This window comes from Meriones unguiculatus, chromosome 2 (genome assembly GCF_030254825.1).
Source record: "Meriones unguiculatus strain TT.TT164.6M chromosome 2, Bangor_MerUng_6.1, whole genome shotgun sequence".
Classification (NCBI taxonomy): domain Eukaryota; kingdom Metazoa; phylum Chordata; class Mammalia; order Rodentia; family Muridae; genus Meriones; species Meriones unguiculatus.
The window spans coordinates 158,424,752-158,444,469 of NC_083350.1; the positions used below are offsets into that span (position 1 = coordinate 158,424,752).

At 44.4% G+C, this 19,718-nt stretch overlaps 1 protein-coding gene across 1 annotated transcript; it reads left to right on the forward strand.

Annotated features, from left to right (window-relative positions):
• Positions 1-6,609: 6,609 nt before the first annotated feature.
• Positions 6,610-18,014, forward strand: Rab33b (RAB33B, member RAS oncogene family). The gene is made up of 2 exons (XM_021631069.2): positions 6,610-7,493; positions 15,541-18,014. The coding sequence occupies exons 1-2, from the start codon at positions 7,245-7,247 to the stop codon at positions 15,979-15,981; spliced, it is 690 nt and encodes a 229-aa protein (XP_021486744.1). The 5' UTR covers positions 6,610-7,244; the 3' UTR covers positions 15,982-18,014.
• Positions 18,015-19,718: the final 1,704 nt, after the last annotated feature.

Below are 19,718 nucleotides of genomic sequence, written 5' to 3' on the forward strand. Positions count from 1 at the left end.
GCATTTCAGTTTGCCTGCTAAAATTACGTGAGTGAAATTTCAATTGTAACATGAAGTTGCATGATTAATGCTTTGCCTCAAATTCCTGTAAGTCTGTTAAAATTTTTTTAAAATATTCATTGTATGTAAATTTGGAGGCCTAGGGACAACTTACAGGAGTCAGTTCTTTTCTCCCACCATGCATATGAGTCCTAGGATTTGAACTCAGATTGTCAGGGTTGGTGGCAAGTGCCTTTACTTAGTCAATTTGCCAGCCTACAGACCTATGAAAAGGGTTGAGAGTAATGCAAACTCTTGAGGCTGGTGTGACTAACTGCCCCCACTAATGTGGGTATAACAGTAACTGTGAACTTAGGTCATCTGCAAAGACTCAAACTTCCTATCCCTTATTTGTGACTATAGAAGATTCATCTTGGTCTTATCTGTTGGCCTTATGTAATAATCTCAAAATATTACAGATAAATCATTTATTGACATTGTATTTTCCACATTAATCTTTGCTCTTATATAGTTTATAGGACAGAGGTGCTGGAAGTACCATCTCTAATTTTCTCCATTGTCTGTTGTGATAGTAGTTGGCAGTGAATGGGCTCATCTTGAAGTGGGCATTTCCCAGGTATTGCCATGCCTTACTGGTACAGGCTTGCTGAAAAGGATACCATTCAGTTTCTAATCTCTCAAAAAATATAGGACAGGCATACTACATACCCAGACTTCTTTGAATAGCTTAGCATCTTTAATCTTAACAAAGATTACACAGGATCATCTCTTCTCAACACCATAGTGAGCATCATTCACATCCACATTCACAGCTCTGGTCCATACTTGCCCTTCTTTCTGTGGAGGAGAAAGTTTAGTCCTTGAAATTGTAAACTTGAGTTCTGTTTTCAAGTCCCAGGAAAGCCCTGAAAACACCTGTTGCCCAGGCCTACTATGAAACGTGATTAAAATGATCTGCAATTAGTACTGATGCTTGCCCAGCCCTGACCTTTTCTAGAGATTCTAAGGTACAACCAAATTTAAGAGGCACTGTCTCAGTCAGGCGAGATGGTACACTCCATTAATCTTAGCCCTGAGGATTGCATCTGGGATGTTTTCTGCTGGTTAACGGTTACTGGACAAGTTGCTAGATCGGTACTATTCCTTGCCTTTCCAGGGTTTATGTTGCTCCTCACCATGGCACACCACGGTCTCTATTTTCCATCTGTCTTCACAAAAGGTCCTGCATTAGTAAGGTCATCTTTGATCCTGTGTCAAGGACCAGCACACATTCTTTGAGGTTTAGTGCCACAGCAGTGTCATGGAGTTATCATAGCCTGTGGGTGGGTTAGAATACAGATCAATGTGGATGTCTCAGACACTGTAGTAAAAATTTCTAGGTCAAATAGTTGGATGTATCTATTTTAACATTTTTATCCCTGCAGCCCAATGTGGAATAAACACTCACTTTAAATAAGGAAGTTATTCTCATCAGTATTTCTGTTTTCATTATTTGTGCTCATCATCATTTGTGGTGGAACATCCAGCCAGTATTTCAGGAAGTCTTTTATTATCCTTTTCTTGATGCACTTCAAGTTTTAATTTTTAAAAATTATTTCATGTTTGTATAAAAACAAAGTTATTGGGCAGTGGTATAGAATGCTTTTAATTCCAGCACTCAGAGGCAAGAGGCAGGAGGATCTCTGAGTTTGAGACCATCTGGAGGTACAGAGTAAGTTCAAGGACATATAGGGCTACACAGAGAAACCATGTCTCAAAACAAAACCCAAACAAAACAAAATATAAGAATGTCTAAATAGGAATAGATAAATTGAACTATGCTCTGTAAGGTTTTGTAGCTAAAAATGAATGGATTAGCAGAACTAAATTAAGATTTTCCTTCCCTGGAGTTGGGGGAGATGGTTTTCTTGTTAAGTCTTGTCATGGAAGCATGAGAACCTGAGTTCACAACCCTGCACTTATAGAAAAACCAGGTTTATCCATAATCCCAACATTTGGGAGTCAGAGATGGGAGGATCCCTGGGTCTGCTGGCTGTCCAGTCTATAAATGGGTAATCCCTGGTTCAGTGAGAGACCTTGTCTCCAACTCTAACGTGGTGAGGATGCTCCAGGTGAAGGCACCGGACATCAAGCCTGATGACCCAGGACGTATATGGTGGAAGGGATTCCATTGAATCCACGTGTATGTTGTAATGTGGCTACCTATACACATATACACAGAAACGTAATTAAGATGGACCAGGTGTCAGCACCTTTAATCCTAGCATTCTTCAGGCAGAGGCAAGGAGGATCTCTGTGAGTTCAAGGCCAGCATGATCTACATAGTGAACTTCAGGAGTGCCAGGACCCTGCTTCAAAAATCAAACAAATGAAAACAATATGGTGGCTGTGGTGGCTCAGGACTTCAGTTCCCGCACTTGGGAGACAGAAGCAGGCCTCATGAGGAGAGACTTGGTGCAGGAAATGGTGTAGAGTTCGGATGACTGTGAAAGTCTGGTATCCTGACTCCACTTCCCAAGGGGTGGGATTAGAGGGCATCACCACTCCTAGTTTTATTAGGGCTTTGCACGTGCTTGGTAGTCACTACCAACGGAACTACATCCCCAGCAGAAAAAATGTCTTAATTTTTTGACTTTTATATTTATTCAACTATAAAATGACAGTTGTAACTAAGTGACTTTTAACAATAACTATTTCTGGCACTAGAGCTCAAATCATGCCTCACACGTTACGCATGTGCTCTACTACTGAATCACACCTTCAAGCCTGGTATTTTCAGTTAGATTTGTGTTGCTACTTAAAATGGCAGTGTGGGAAAGAGAGCATCCTCCCTGTGTAGCCACCAGAGGGCACAGTGAAGAGCTTAATTGCCATTCCATCATAGAGTTTCAGAAAAACCTCTTTTTCACTATTCAGTCTATTGTAGAAAGAAACAAGTTTAGTCATTCAAAAACATTCTAAGAGAACTGCTGACATTTTTAGGGAATTTTCTTCAGTATTTGGGATCAAATGGCAAGTGTTTACCACTGAACTACTTTTCTTCACACATGTTGGGTTTTTAATTTGACATTATGTAGACACATTAGGTATATTGTTTATTTGGGAGCAGATCCTGTTAAATTCAGCAGGTTGGATTGAACTTGTGGTTTGCCAGCCTTATCATTCCAAGGAACTGGGATCACAGCTATGTGCTGAAAATTTTCACCTGGCTGAAAATTTTATCAGCTTTTTTTTTTTTTTAAATACAATGTATTGAACCCATGTCTTCTATATGCCAATCAGATGTTCTACCACTGTCTTGACATTGCTTTATTTAAAAAAAAAAACTGATAATTTAAAAATGATTTATTAAAAAAAAAAATTGCTATTCTATCTAGTTACTTGTCCTGGAGTGTCTCCAGAATTGGAATGCCTAGGCAAAGCCCATTCTTTCTTTTTCTTAAGAAAAGACTATTAGTATAAATCATCAAGTTGTGTTTCACTATGTTTTTATGTGTGGAGAGCATGGTCCCTTATCATTGATATCCTTTTGAATAGAACTGGCTATCCCAAATTGTTATTCTTCATGAAATCTGAAGTCATCCTGTCAAATTTTGCACCGCCCTCTCTATTTCCTCTATTAATTTATTTGGCTGGCTGTTGTGGTACGTGATTGCAATCCCAGCACTTAGGAGGCAGTGGCTAGAGGATCTCTGTGAGTTCAAGGCCAGCCTGGTCTACATATACAGTTCCAGGATAGCTAGGACTACATAGAGACTCTGTCTCAAAATTTTTCCCATTTATTTGTTTGTGACATGATCAGGATTTGGCTGTATATAGCACATGCCAGCCTTGAATTTATGATCCTCTTGCCTAAGTTTCCCAAGTGCAGTTCCTACAGGCACACATACCACACCAGGAACCATTGCATAGAACTTTACTCCCATCTAGTCCAGCCTAACTTCTGACTCTCCTCTTAATTTGTTTTGCTGTTTCATGTTCTTGCTACCAAGGCCCCTACGTCCTTAACTTTTCTAGACATTTTTTTTCTTCAGTATTCGAACACACACCTGATCTTCTACTAACAACATGGTTTTTGTACAATACTTAAAATCTGCAGCCTTAGCTCATGGTTTGAGTCTGTCAGCACTAGACACAAGACCCATGTCCTTCTCACTTTCCCCTATCTCACAGACATTCACTACAGCCCTGGTCACACTCAGAAAGGAGCAGAGAACAGGCTGTCCTGTCTCCTCCGTCACTATCCTTGACATCATCAAGTTAGCTAAGCCGGGATCCTATGAGATTTACTGCCTATTACATCTCCATAGCCCACCACTTTCCTGTTAAGCCAGCAACTGAAGTTCTGAGACTTTATAAGATGTTAAACACATGCAATGCCAAACTGTTATAAACAGTACCTTGTATCATTTCTTTGTGCCTCAGATCCCACAGGGAACAGGAACAGCACAAGATGTCTCCTGAAAGCATTTGCTGTGCACTGAACATCGTCCGAGATTTTATCCAAGCATTGGTGTCTGCTCATTCCCACCCAAGTGAAAGAATGTTCCTTGCGTTAAATGTAAGCATTTTTCCTTAGAGGGAAAGAAAGAAGGCCTCTATCTTGGTTACTGTTCTATTGCTACAGTGAAACACCATGACCAAGACTGCTTACAAAATGAGGCAGAGGGTTAGTCCATGATCATGATGGCAGCAGGCAGGCTGAACTCAAATCATGGCTATCCTCCTGGCTCAGCATACACTACCATTTCGACTTCTACATTTTCAATAGAATTTAAATAGGACCCATGCCTCAAAATGAAATGCTCAAAATGTCCAGGATGTAACCCCAAATTACTAAGCATACAAGAGACAGAGAAAGAGAAATCTCAATTTCCCTAGGAAAAATGCCAGCACTGAACATAGATGGCAAAATTATCTCATGAAGCATTAACCATTTAGTGAAGGTTAATTCTCATTGGTCTCATGTCTGATGATTTAGAAAAACCAATCAATAGCTTTCTTCCTGGGCTGTCTTTTCCAGAGATATTTGTATAGCAATCATCTTTGTATGATAAAAATATTTTTCTTTTTGTTCCAAGGGGAGTCTTGTTTGTTTTCCAGGATGAGCACAAGTGCTATTACTTTTCTTCCAGATAAAGCTGGACAGATTCAATGGCCATTTTTGAAAGACCAGTTTCCTGCAGAGCTTTTTCTGTAATGCCACACTTACATGGGACAGTCATCAGCTGGACCTCACAGCATCACGTGGCGGATAGTGCATAAGTGCTGATCTCTGTCTCTTGCCATGATGTGCCCTTCCGTTCTCACCTGGACTGTTGGGTTAGGTGTGAAAGCAGAAAAAACTCACTTCAGAGAAGCTTAAAAATGAAAGCTTTATTTTCTGTTCTCGAAAGCGGCCAGTTCAGGATCCGAACCTTTTCCCCAAAGGGAGATCGTAAAGCAGTTTTAAAGGATGTGAACACAAAGTGAGGAGGATTGGAGTTGCCTGTTGCATTGGCCAATCATATTTTGACACAAGGAGTTAATGTTGGTGAATGGGCCTTATATCCAGGTCACCTGGTTTCAGGACCCTTGACTCAGCTTTTGCAATCAGGTCCCCTCTTGGACTTTGGCCAGGAATTTAGAATGATAAAGGAATAAAGGAGTGGGCAAGGTGTAAGACACAGGCAACACGTTTATGACTTTTGTGCCTTAGCTTAGAAAATGGGATTACTGCAACTTCCCTCTTCACCTCCTTTTCTGATTAACAGACACATGAAACACCCAAAGATGCAGAACAGGAGTTGATCCTGGAGTCTTGTTGCTGTCGGTAAGACAGAAGTTGTTCTTGAGATGGCTGGGCTCAGGCAACGGTCTCCTAACAGGAATCGAATGGCTCCTGTGCATCAACTGGCACTGGAACTAGCTGACTTACAAAGTTAACACGTCGGGTTCCTCAGTGTTGACTCTACATGGAACCACTAAGACAGTGCAACCCAAGCAGGCCTTAAATTCACAGTCCTCCTGTCCCAGCCTTCTCAGTGCTGGGATTATAGGCACGTGCCTATGCACTCAGCTTCAGAAGCATTTTTTAAGCCAATGGAAAAATTCAGCCAGACTTCCTGGTCACACCTGTAACCCTCATATGCAGGGGTCTGAGACAGGATTCCCACAAGTTCACAGCCAGCCTGGGGTCCACAGGGAGCTTTAGCTACAACAGACATACGTGACATACGTGTACCCCCACCACATGCAAACATGTACTACACAACCACACCACACCACACAGAGGAAAAGCAATAAAAAGAGAAGAAATGAATGAGTCGCCAAACTGGCAAAGAGGAGACTATGTGAAGAAAAAACAGTTTTGTTTTTAAAGGCAGGGTCTCTGTATATAGATCCGGCTGTTCTGGAACTGTATATAAATGAGGAGAGTCTCAAATTCACTGAGCTCCTCCTGCCTCTACCTTCCCAGTAGGCCCGCGTTCTAACTGCCACGCTCAGGTGCAAAAAAGGGTTTGGATTTCCCAAGGGTCCCACGGTGATCTGCTGCGCCTATGGGATCGGGGCCGTTTAAAGCAAACAAGGCAAGATCGGCAGGTAACCTCAAAGCGCCATGGCGGCGTAGGGAAAGGCTCGGGCCCAGGGCTGAGCGGCCTCGCACTCTCCTGCCCACGCGGCTCCGCCCCGCTCCGCAGAGGTCTGGAGGAGGCGGTGAGCACAGGCGCTAGCACGCCCCGACCTCAAGCCCCGAAAGCATACCGCGACCCAGCTTGGCTGCACAAGCCTGTGGCCGGCCGACATTACAACGCCACCTCTCGCGAGACAGCAGCCGGGCCGCACCTCCTTCCTCTCTGCTGTCTCTCTCCTCCCGCCCGGGAGGAGCTGCGCCCCTTCCTCCGGTGCAGGGGAACCGTGGACGTGGCGGGGAGGTCGGAGGCTGGAGCGCCGCACACAGAGGTCCCTCAGGCGGACCTTCCGCGCCGCGCTCCAGCCAGGGAGCACCGACGCGTCTTTCCAGATACACCGCGCCGGCGGGCGGAGACGTTCTGCGCATGCGCCGGGGCCGGAGCGCTGGGGTCTTAGCGGAGCCGCCAGACATCGGTGGGCAGGGGCGGGCGGGGCTCGCGCACGCGCTCTGCGGGGCCTGCGGGCTGTAAGGGAGCGGGGCGCTGTGTATTGCTGCCAGAGAGCGCTGTCGCTGTGGTGGCGACACTCCTACGGCTTCTCTACTGCGGCTCAGCTCGGGTCGGCTCGGGAGGATGGCTTCGGAGATGGAGTCGTCGCTGGAGGTCAGCCTCTCGTCCAGCTGTGCGGTGTCAGGGGCGTCCGGGTGTCTGCCTCCCGCCCGCTCCCGCATTTTCAAGATCATAGTGATCGGCGACTCGAACGTGGGCAAGACGTGCCTGACTTACCGCTTCTGCGCCGGCCGCTTCCCCGACCGCACCGAGGCCACGATCGGGGTGGACTTTCGGGAGCGAGCCGTGGAGATCGACGGCGAGCGCATCAAGGTGAGCCGGTTGGGGAGTGGGTGTTGCTGCAGAGGGCCGCTCCAGCTTGGCAGGTGTCCCGACCGCACCCTGGCTCTGGGCAGGAGTGCGCGCCCCGTGTGCACCCACGCTGTCGTGGAAAGTGCGTTTGTGCATAGTAAACTTCTGAGGCAGTGTTCCCCACTTCCGACGCGAATCAGCTTTACCTGGGGCAGCTTGTTTAAAAAAAAAAAAACACAAAAAGTTATGATTTGGTAAGCCCCCATTGATGCGCATGCAATAAGCCTGAGTACCACACTGAGTGTCAAAGGTGTAAGGACAATCTTTGCCTCCGGCCCCCTCCAACTCACTTCGCCCGTTGCCTGAGTGAGATTTATGGGCTGGGAGTCTGGAGAATAAGACCGAAGGAAACCCAGAAATTTCTCAAGGATAGAAAACTCCGTTATAAGCTGGGCGTGGTGGTGCACTCCTTTAGAGGCTCTGTGAGTTCCTGGCCAGCCTGGTCTACATAGTTCCAGTGGTTTTGTTACACAGTGAAACCCTGTCTCAAACCCCAAAACACTCCAGTTACAAAGCAAAACAAACAAAAAAACCTCTGTTATTTCTAGGAATTCATTTGAGCATTGCACAAATGCTAAGTATTGTGCAAGTAAAGCCTCTTGCCTTTGAGACGTTTTCTATATGATAATTAACATATTTAGGAGAAAAACATATTTTCCCATTGAAGAATTTATAAGTGATGGTTCTTAAGTGATTGGCCAAAATCACATATCTTGGTACAAGGACAGACCCTCTCCCTGGTGTCTTCTGGGACATCAGACACTGTAATCATAGTAGGGAAGTGCAAGGCACCCGGTGGTATTGAAGGGTTCCTGGACCTGTAGAATGAGGATCCTTGACAATTCAGGGGCCTGCTGAGTCTGTAACCCTTGACACTTTATTGCTAAACCGCTAGGAGTTCCTTAACACTACTCCTTAAAACATGTGAAATGGGCTTGGGGGTAGGAGGACATCTATGCCTTTAACCCTAGCGTTCTGGGAGATAGAGGCAAGTGGATTTCGGTAAGTTCAAGGACAGCCTTGGAGTATAGGGAGTTCCAGAGCAGCTGCAGGTGGGGGTCTCCAAAAAACAAACAAACAAACAAACAAACAACCTCACCTCATAAACAAAACTTAGGAACTACCCTGACTTCCTTAGGCATCTGCTTTTGCTTTGCTTTACATTGCAGTCTTCTACCTCAGTCTACTTGGAACAGGTTCGGTATGCTCCTCCTACCCTCCACCCTTGGGGCACAGTGTTTCCATTTCTTTACTCACCACCCTTCCCTGCCTCCAAAGAGCTTTTACCCCAAGTAACAGCAAAGGGCAAACTGTTTGAGTTAAGAGATCAACCCTTCTCTAGCCACCCCCCCCCCTTTTAAAGTTTGCATTTATTTTATGTGTGTGGGTGCACATGTGTGCCCAAGCCTGTGTGTGTGTATTGTTGGGGTAAGTCTAGACTCTAGAGGTTGATGTCAGGAGTCCTCAGTTACTCTCCATCTTTAATTTTTGAGGCAGTCTCTCAGTGAACCTGGAGCACCCTGATTCCATGAGACTGACTGGCTAGCAAGCCCCTCCCTAGGTCTGGGTTTGCAGTTGTAGAGGTGCTGAGGGTCCAAATTTAGCTTGGCAGGCACTTTCCTGACAGATCATGTCCCTAGTCCTCTAAACATTAATCTTCATCATCTTCAGGCTTCCAGTGTTATCCTTTGACTACACTGTAGTGCAAAGAAAGTAAAAGGAGGCTGATGGGAGTCAGGTGCAGCTCAGCAGTAGGGTGCTTACTAGGATGCACAAGGCCCAATGTTTGATCCCTAACAGAAACCGAGAAAAGAGATTTGTGTACATGGCAAAAAGAGCTAGTTGAGTAGAGGTGCAACTTCTCTTTCGAAAGCAAAACTAGGTTAAGTGTATGTTTTAGTAAGGGTTACTACTGCTGCAACAAAACACCATGACCAGAAAGCAAGTCGGGAAGAAAAGGGTTTATTTGGCTCACACTTCCACATTGGTGTTTATCACTGAAGGAGTCAGGACAAGAACTCAAACAGGGCAGGATCCTGGAGGCAGGGGCTGATGCAGAGGCCATGGAGGGGTCTGCTTACTGGCTTGCTTCCTCTGGCTTGCTCAGTCTGCTTTCCAACCAAACCCCGGACCACCAGCCCAGGGATGGCATCATTGACAATGGGCTGGGCCCTCCTCCATTGATCACTAATTGAGAAAATATCTTATAGCTGGCTCTTATGAAGATATTTTCTCAGCTGAAGTTCCTTTTTCTAGATGACTCTAGCTTGTGTCAGGTTGGCACAAAGCCAGCCAGTACAGTACAGAAGCCTGTGGAAACAGGAAAGCATCTGTTGCTTTTGTGTTTAGCATGGGGCAAGCAGTTGTGGGGAAAATTGCTCAGGTGCAAGTGTAAGCTGATGAAGATGTGACATTCATCTCCTGAGTTCAGGTGTTAGAAATTTAATTCCCATGCTCCTAAATTAATGAGACTTGGAGTTGGGACATTTGGGAGGTGATTGGGTCCTTCAGATTTGTGAATGGGTTAATCCCTTCCTAGATTAATTAGACTAATCTGTTGACTGGTTAAGGGGTTAGTTCATTCCTATATTAGTAGATTAATCTCATTTATGGATTAATGGGTTATAGGTAATGGCTTGTCCACCTATAAAGCTGTGAACCAACTAAACCTTTTTTCTCTAAGGTATACGGCTGGGTGTCAGGCTTTTTGTTTTGTTTTTTCTTTTCTGCTTTGTTTGTTTGATTGATTAATTAATTTACAGATAGATAGTGTTTCTCTGTAGCCCTGGCTGCCCTGGAACCCTCTCTGTACCACGTCCAGCTTCTAACTCACTGAGAACTACCTGCCTCTGCCTTTAATCCCAGTACTTGGGAGGCAGAAGTAGACAGATCTCTGAGTTTGAGGCCTGCCTGGTCTACAGAGTGCAGTGGCTCTCAGCCTGTGGGTCACAACCCCTTTTGAGGTTGAACAACCCTTTCACAGGGGTCACCTAAGACCTTCAGAAAAAGCCATGGTGTATGTCTGCAACCCCATCAACACTTGGGAGGCAGAGGCAGGCAGATCTTTGTGAGTTCAAGGCCAGCCTGGTCTACAAAGTGAGTCCAGGTCAGCCAAGGCTACATAGAGAAACCCTGTCTTGAAAAATCAAAGGAAAAAAATTCAGAAAACACAGATACTTACATTGTATTTCATAACAGTATCAAAATTACAGTTATGAAGTAGCAATTAAAATACTTTTATGGTTAAGGGTCACCACAACATGAGGAACTGTATTAAAGCATCACAGCATTAGAAAGGTTGGGAGCCACTGACATAGTGAGTTCCAGGACATCCAGGACTACACAGAAACCATCTCTTGAACAACTGGAAGAAAAAAAAAAGTTCAGGGAGTATAAGGAATAGTCCCTTACACCTAGGATTTTTTTTTTTTAAGTTAGTCATTGGCTTAGAATAAAGGATATACTTTTTTTTTTCTTCTGAAAAAAATAAAAATAAAAAAATCTCACAAGGTTTTGGAACCAGGGCTGGTGTAGTGGTGCCCATATTTAGTCCTAACACTCAGGAGTCAAAGGTAGGCAGATCTGAGGTCAGCTGTTCTACATACCAGGTTCCAGGACATTCAGGGAACAGTGAGACCCTGTCTTGAACACACACACACACACACACACACACACTCTTCATCTTGTCAACTTGTTTAGGCGTATCTGACAGCTCATCTTACAGTCCCATCTGCTGGAGAAGTATCTGTTGTGGTTGTGGTGTCTTCTGCTGTATTTTTTGAGACAGGGTTTCTCTGAAAGTGGACCTTATCTACCCAACCCAACCTTGAACTCGTGAACCTTTACCTCCTGGGTGCTGGGATTACAGGCAAACCCACCTGGTTTATGCAGTGCTGGGGTTAGAGTCCAGGGCAGTTCTAAGCTGGGCAAGCACTGTGTGGCCTGAGCTCTCTCCTGTCCCTGTCTATGTTAAGTTTTTGTAAATCCTTTCCTAAGCAGGGTGTGCTGGTGCATGCCTTCACTCTCAGCACCCAGGAAGCATAGATAGGTAGATCTGTGTAGTTATAGGCCTGACACAACTCCATAACATGAGGCTGAGCCAGGAGGATGGCCTTGAGTTGAAGGCTAGCCTGACTACTTAGTGAATTGCAGGCTTCCTTGTCTCAAAAAAAAAAAAAAAACCAAAAAAACTGAGCCAGGCATGGTAGCACACCTTTAACCCCAGCACTCAGCTCTGTTTGAACTCAGGCTAGACAGCTAGGCAGTTGAGTTGTGTGTCCACAGCCTCCACCAGTCTGGTAGCTGTAAAAAGTCTTCCTTTTCAATTCCACGACAGCCACATAGTGAGAGCCTGCCTAAACATACACACAAAAGAAAGGAAACAAAACTCCACAAAGTCTGTACTTGCTAATTGATTTCTGAGTGCTATGTACATATAATTGAAAGAGGAAATCTTGTTCACAGAATTTTGGCAGCTGAATGAAAATGAATTCCTTAAATAAAAATGCATTTGGCTTTCAAATTGACTCTCCCAGTCTTAATCCATATGCTCTTTCCTGACTGTCTAGCTGTAATTCTCTCTCAGCAGTCAATTTGCCTTGGCAGATGCTTCAGTAGAGCCTGATATTTTGAGATTTAATCCAGTCTCCCATCGGAGATCAGCAATCACTACTTACAAGATATCAGTGGCTTGTTTATAGAGAGAAGTGAGATTTCTCCATGTTAAAGATATTAATATCTACTAAGGAGAAACAATCAAGATATCTCTTCCCATAAATCAAATATTTTATGAGTAATTATTGGTAAAATAGATACTTCATGAAGGACTAAGTGTGATAATATGGTGTAAGGAGTAACAGACCGTGAAAGGCAAGTGCTCTACTTCCTGTTTTTATGGGACATGCAACTTAAGAATGATTTCTATATTATTTTCAGTGCTGGTGCTTGAACCCAGGACTCTTCATACATGCTATGCAAGCCAGCACTCTAATCACTCAGCTGTGCCCTGGTTCTGCTTTTATGTGGTTGGAGGAAAAAAAGTACAAGAATGAGATTTTAGGAAAAATGAAAATTGTATCAAATGCATTTGTAATCTCTCTTCATCTTTCACTCCCTAAATCCAGCTAGCTTCCTACTACAGTTTCTCCTTTTACTCCCATCATCCAAATCATAACTAAAACATTGTCTTCAAGCCTCTCTTTGAGGGATAGAGGTCTATCCCTAGAAAGCTCAGTGGTGGAGTACTTGTCTGGGTGTTCAGGATGATGGGTTTTATCCCTGGCACTGGGAGAAAAACTCAAACCCAACTTTGAACATTGATTTCAGCTCTGCTGGTCTCATATAAAACCTGCTAACACAAGCTTTCCTCTGTCTGGTGCCCGCTGCCCTCTTCCTTCAGTCATCCTACAGTTTAGCCAAGTCATTTTGCTGGTTTTCCACTGTGTGCTCAGAGTATCTCTCTGCAAGATTGTTATTCAGCTTCCCTTCTGTGGAAGCCCCCTTAGCCCGCCATCAATCCATCACCGCATGATACAGCTGTCTTCCCTAGGAGGGCGGGGTCAGGTCTAGTAATTGATAGTTCCCCAGCCATGTAGTAGTCGCCCAAATGTTCAGTTATGCAAACAGGTCAGTTGGTAGGTTACCCTGGAAATCCCAAATTCAAGTGACAAAAAAAAAAAAGGCTAATAAAAAGACAGGTGATAAAGGTTAAAGGTAAAATCTTAGATGAATTTTGAAGATAAAGCCAAAGGTTACAATAACTGACTTTTGTTAATGAGGAAGGGGCCAGTTACAGTGACAGAGGTGATAACTCCAAGAGGCAAGTTATGGTAAATGGAGATGATGATTCCAGGAGCAGAGGTCATGAGAATGAGGTGAAATATCTACTTCCGGGACCAAGGACATTGGATTTTAAAGAAAGCTTTTGTTTCTTTTTATTTTTGTGAGTGTTTATGCACAAAGGCCGTGCCTGGTGCCCAGAGGAGGATGTTGGGTTCCCAGAACTGGAAGGACAAGACTGTTGTGAACCAGGTGCTGGTCCTCTACTTAAGAGCCCCCAATGCTCTTACCTGCTGAGCATCTGTCCAGCCTCTGAATCTTTACATTTTAAGACAGGATATTGCTCAGTTGCACAGGCTTGTCTCAAACTCTAGATTCTCCTGCTCCAGTCTCCGGGGTAACCGGATCATAGGCAGCAACATGCCTGGCAGACATTGGGCTGTATTTATTTTGAGATGCTTTAATTTTAAATTACATGCACTTTGTGTGTGTGTGCACGCACACACACATGGAAGTGAAATGACGACCTGCAGGAGTTGGCTTTCTCTTTCCACAGTGTGGGTCCTGGGATTTAACTAAGGTCGTCAGGCAAGGTAGCCAGCCTTGGATACAGGATTTGGATACCTTTGTGTGAGACAGGGTCTTACTGTGTAACTCTGGCTGTCCTGGAACTCACAAAGGTCCACCTGCCTCTGCTGGGAGGAAAGGTGTGCACCGCCATGCCTTGGACAGAATGTGGACGCCTGGTGGGGGGTTCATTAGGATCTCACCTGACAAACTCACAGTCAGTTCCCAGGACCCACCTATGGCACACAGACATCCACTCAAGCAAGCACTCATACACATAAACAAAATTTCCAAATTTAAAACAACAACAAAATGAGGCCAGAGGTAGCAGTCCTGTGGTGGCTCCTGTTGGTAGGAAGTCACACTCACGCTTACCTCTGTGTTATGCTTTCCTTGTGAGGCTATCTTCACTCTTATATGTCGCCAGGCAGCAAGGGCTAGCTGTGACACGTGACATGTTTTACATGCTCCACCTGTGTATATGATTATGTATGCACCTGTGAGTGTAGGTGTGCATGGAGGTTAGCATTCTCTTCGGTTCCTCTCTGCCTTAGTTTTGGAGGCAGGGTTTCTCAGTCCAGCTAGTCTGGCTGTCCTGCATACTCCAGAGAGCCTCCTGTCCTCACACTCCCATTGCTGGGTCTACAGGTGTGACTGTGGACCAGCTGCTGTGAGCACTGGAGGCAGAACTCAGTCCTCATACTTGCACAGCAAACACTTAACCGCCTCCCGCAGCCCCCTTTTTCAGTCCGGAAAGACAGCAGCTTTCCTGGAACGCCTCTTCCTGGGAAGGCTGGTTGTACATTGTTGGCTCCAGTTCTGCCCCTGGGTACCAAAGTACCAAGAAAACATGAGAAATCAAGATTTATGAATACTTTATGTTTCTGCCCTGAATACAATTAGGCATACATTAATTAGGACAAATTAAGACTATTAAGAAAGTGGAGAGGCTGGGCGTTGTGGGGTATTCTAATCCCAGCGCACAGCAGTCAGAGGCAGGCGGCTCTGTGAGTTTGGGGCTGGCCTAGTCTACACAGAGAGTTCCAGGCCATTCAGGACTACACAGGAAGGCCCTACCTCAAGGGGCAAAAAAAAAAAAAAAAAAAAAGGATTAAATGAAGAAATTTGGATTTAAATTGCTGACAGATTTAAAACTCAGTAAAAACTGAGGGCTAGATGGAAGGTCCAGGGACTAGAGGTACTTGATCCCTGCATCCCACAGAGTGTCAGTGGAGAGCCACCTCTCACCTGCACATACTCGTCATGGCCTGCGTGCACCAGTGCACATGCGTGCACACAGAGTAAAAAATTAAAAACCCCTTAGTACACTGACTGCACTGGCTCTCATAGCACCAGTCTGCACATACTCTGACTGTCCTATATGTTGTATCCTTCCCCTCAGTTTTCTTAAAAAAAAAAAAAAAAAAAAAAAGAAAGAAAGAAAGAAAAAGAAATTTTTAATACCAAACCTTTTCAGAGTTATAATCTGTAGCTAGAGATCACGTGGTGGTTAGACTGGAATCCTGAAGTCTAGACCCCACAGGAAACACAGAAAAAAGACAAGCTTGCAGGTGGAGAGGCGATGGGGAGCAGGGAAAGGGGGTCGAGGCGCTCAGTGTGTGTCCCTGGACAGAACGTGTGACTTGGCTGTGTGTCCCCCCAGATCCAGCTGTGGGACACCGCGGGGCAGGAGCGCTTCCGGAAGAGCATGGTCCAGCACTACTACAGGAACGTGCACGCTGTCGTCTTCGTGTATGACATGACGAACATGGCCAGCTTCCACAGCCTGCCGTCCTGGATAGAGGAGTGCAAGCAGCACTTGCTGGCAAGCGACATACCTCGCATCCTGGTCGGAAACAAGTGTGACCTGAGAAGCGCCATCCAGGTGCCCACAGACTTGGCCCAGAAGTTTGCCGACACACACAGTATGCCTTTGTTTGAGACCTCCGCCAAGAACCCCAATGACAGTGACCACGTGGAAGCGATATTTATGACCTTGGCTCACAAGCTGAAGAGCCACAAACCGCTGATGCTCAGCCAGCCGCCTGACAGCAGAATTAGCCTGAAACCTGAAATGAAGCCTGCGGTGACGTGCTACTGCTAAGTCATGGGCGAGGCCATCATGGCTCTGACTGACCTGAAGAGACACTTCTGAAGTGTGACAGTGATAACGCTCGTAAGGGTACATCTCAAGTATAACGGATCATCCTGCTGTTAACGCTGTTGCGCCGCCTTTTGTATTTTGCATCCTTTTAATCAAGTTTGTCATTGAGACAACACAAGGAAAAGGCTGGTTCACAGCTGGGATTGAAAATGAAGCAAAGAAAGGAAGACCCAGGCCGTCTTTCCAGTGCCAGCCAGCTGAAGGCTGTCTCATGTGAGCATGATGGGACCTAAAGGGCCGCGCTTGTTCTACTCCGTGTTCCTGGGACTGTGTAGCGCACACACACTGGGCAGAGTTGGAGCGAATGGCGAGTTACTAGGGTGCTTTATTTTACTGTGTACCTTCAAGCACTAAAAACCAATCGGAAGAATCCAAGCAGTTATAATGGGACTTTATTTTAGCCATGACGTAATCAGAATATCAGATATTTACAAAGCTGGTTTCTGGTGCCCCTTATCCTCTGTCCTCAGCCCTTTGGGTGACTCAGGGCTGGATTCAGTCAGTGTCCCCTTTCCCGAGGGCTCTCCATGTATTCTTGTAATAGTTTTGTTGGGTCAGTTTTTAAATGCCTGAATGTTATGGCCACAAGCTGTCCCTTGGTTTGAAAAATATCTGTCCCTCAATAATGAAAGAAATAATTTTAAGTTTTTTTCCCCTTAAGTACTTGTAGTTTGAACTTAAGGCTTTGCACAGAGAAACTAGCACGTGTGCATGTGACGGTGTTGCAGAATGGCGGGTAAGAGTGTCCCACCCAAGTGTGCCTGTCGTCGTTCTGACGGCTTACAGCTCTTGGCAATGTAGAGAAAACTAAGCCAAAATATGTCTTACTTAAATATTTTCAGAGTGTGGGAAATATAATCTAACCTAGTTTCAGATTTTTGTTTCGTTATTCTGAAGGTCCCACCTGGACAATTCAGTTATGAAGCAAAATGTTTCTATTGATAAACTAAGTGAAAGTAACTTTTAAGGGATGATTTGTACAATTTAAATATTAATTCAGTTAAATATAATGAATAAATATTAGGGCGCAGGTTGGCTTTATTTGCATTTAGAAAGATTTTTTTTTTTTTTTAATTTTAAATACAAGTCTCTATGTAGGCCTGAGTGGCCTAGGACTGGGTTGGTCTCAGACTTACAGATACTCCCCTGCCTCAGCCTCCAACTGCCAGAGATTAAAGGCATCTTCACCAGGACTATCCAGTAGCCTTTTCTTAATCATGCTAGAATTAAAGAGTAAAAATTGTCTTTTATCTAAATGAATGCTGGCCTGTGAACTGTTTTTCTAGTGAAACATGGCTGTAGTCGCTGGTGGCTGGTGGCTTTTTACAGAGGGGCGTCTGTTCATTGTTGTCAGTACTCTGTACAACCGGGGAAAGGCCTGCTGTGCTGTCCAACCGCGCCTGTGGGTTTGTTTTGTTTGTTTTCTTAGTAATGTTAATCAATGACTTTTCCTTTTAAAGTAACAAACTGTTTCTTTTTGTAAGGAGTTAGTGAGCATTCTTTACAATTCTGTGAAAAGCATAAGTTTTTCACTTTAGTATTTATTAATTAAAACATTTGTATTTCATTTGTGAACTTTAATTTTCAGTTTCTTACTTTAAAAAGATCAAGTTAGCAAGAATAAGGCCTTTAGATGTGTTTGTAAAACACTTTATTGACTGTTGACATCATTTCCAAAATTTTGGTTAGCTGACATCTAGTTAGAAATTTTTTAAAGCACACGTCACACATTTTGTACCTCGGAATTTATTTCAGCTGACATTTAATTGGAAATGTCAGATGGTTTACGAAAACCTTGATTTGAGAACACCAAAGCAAACTACTTTTGAATCTGTCGTGGTTGGCTCCAAACCACTTGACTGGCAGTGGGCTGTACTTCATGTACCCTCAGCAAACTCAGAAGTTCTGCTGGGAAGCGAGTCACTCATACAGTTCTCCCGTGAAGTAAATAAATCACCTTTGCCATGAAGAAATGGTGTTTTGTGTCCTTTGTTCTCTGGGTTGACTATAAATTAAAGAATATATCTCCTCCCCTGTCTGCCATAGTTTTCAGAAAATATATACAGCCTGCAAGTCATTAATTTGAAAATACACTGATGTCCGTGCGCGCACACACACACACACACACACACACACATGCAACATGCACTATTCACTCACGGAAGAGAATATAATTTTAAGAATAAAGCTACACATTTAGCATATGGTTATAAAAGCTATGGACTTAGCATATGTTGTAAAAGCTGACTGTATGGAAAATCCAAAGCATATTAAGAGCATTGTTCTCTTACAGATAGGTTAAACAGGCTGAGCACATAGGACAGCAGGTGATCTACACCATCTTAAATAACCTTAAATAGCATTTTACTAACTTGGCTGCAAGGTCCAGCAAAAGTTCGGTCTCTGAAGGCAAGAGGTATTTTCAGAAAACATATTACTGTAGGTGAGCAGGAATTCTGTCACAATGAAATAAGTGTGATTGGATAGACACATACCAGGGGACAGTATGCAGAGAGTGGCGTAGTGTCAAAGCATCACAATGGCAAGGGCCTCTGGATGGCATTCTGAGGTCCATGTGAGGTATTCTGTAAGTCAGGAAAGAAGCATCCAGGTGATGGCTCAAGGGGAGCTGGATTTAGTACGGTGGTTTAGGACTGTCTACCAAACAGTCTAAACCAGGCCTGGGATGTAGTTGGCAGGCTTGCCTAATGTGCTCAAAGCTCTGGGGTTAGAGTCCCAGCACTGCACCCAGCAGGCAGGGTAGGGTTTCTCTGTAATCCCAGCACTCTGGAGGTGGGGGCAGGGGGATCAGGATCTCTGTCATCTTTGGCTACCTAGAGAGTTCAAGGCCAACCTAGATTACTTGAGACCCTACCTAAAAACATTAAAAAAAAAAAAAAAAAAGGAAAAAAGTGAAAAGCAACTGAGAAGGACTTCACTGTAGGAATCTGACTTGTGTCTGACTTGCTTCCTTGGGTTCACAGCGGAGTGGAGGTAGACTGAGGTTGACTGAGCCCCACACTAAATGTCCTCATTTGCCTTGAACAACTGCAATTCTCCAGTTTTCTGGCTCAGGAGAGAGGAAAATGCAATCACTGATTATTTCTGATTGTTGGATGTTGCAACCATCTAGAGAAAAATGAACTGATTGTCAGTCCCAAGTTTAAACTTCTAGAATGGACGGTTGATTGGCCTGGCTAAGGCCATTATCCTCAAAGCAAACACACAGATAAAGTAGGCAGTATTTGCATTTTAGGAGAGAAGGGTTTTGGGAGGAGAGTAAAAAAATTGGTGTTAGGGACAACCTCAGAGAAACATGAACTTTGCTGTAAGCGGGGAAGAAAGAACATTTTGCAGAATAGTGACGTCATCTCACTTATGCTGGGAATTCTGTGGTAATGAAGGTGGAAATGAGGTCAGTTAACAATGACTTACTGTCATAGCCGAAAAGACAAAGCTCTAACTGAGATGCTGGCAGAATTACACCTGTAATGCTAGGAGGTGGGGGCAGGGGGGTCAGAATTTGAAGGTCACTCTCACCTACGCAGGGAGTATGGGGCCAGCCTGGGTTGAGATTCTGTCTTAAAACTGAATGGGTGAATAAATGAGTAAATGAATAAAAGTCTAAAAGGTTGACAGTGCTATGCAGTGGTAGGGTACTTGCCTAGGATGCTTGA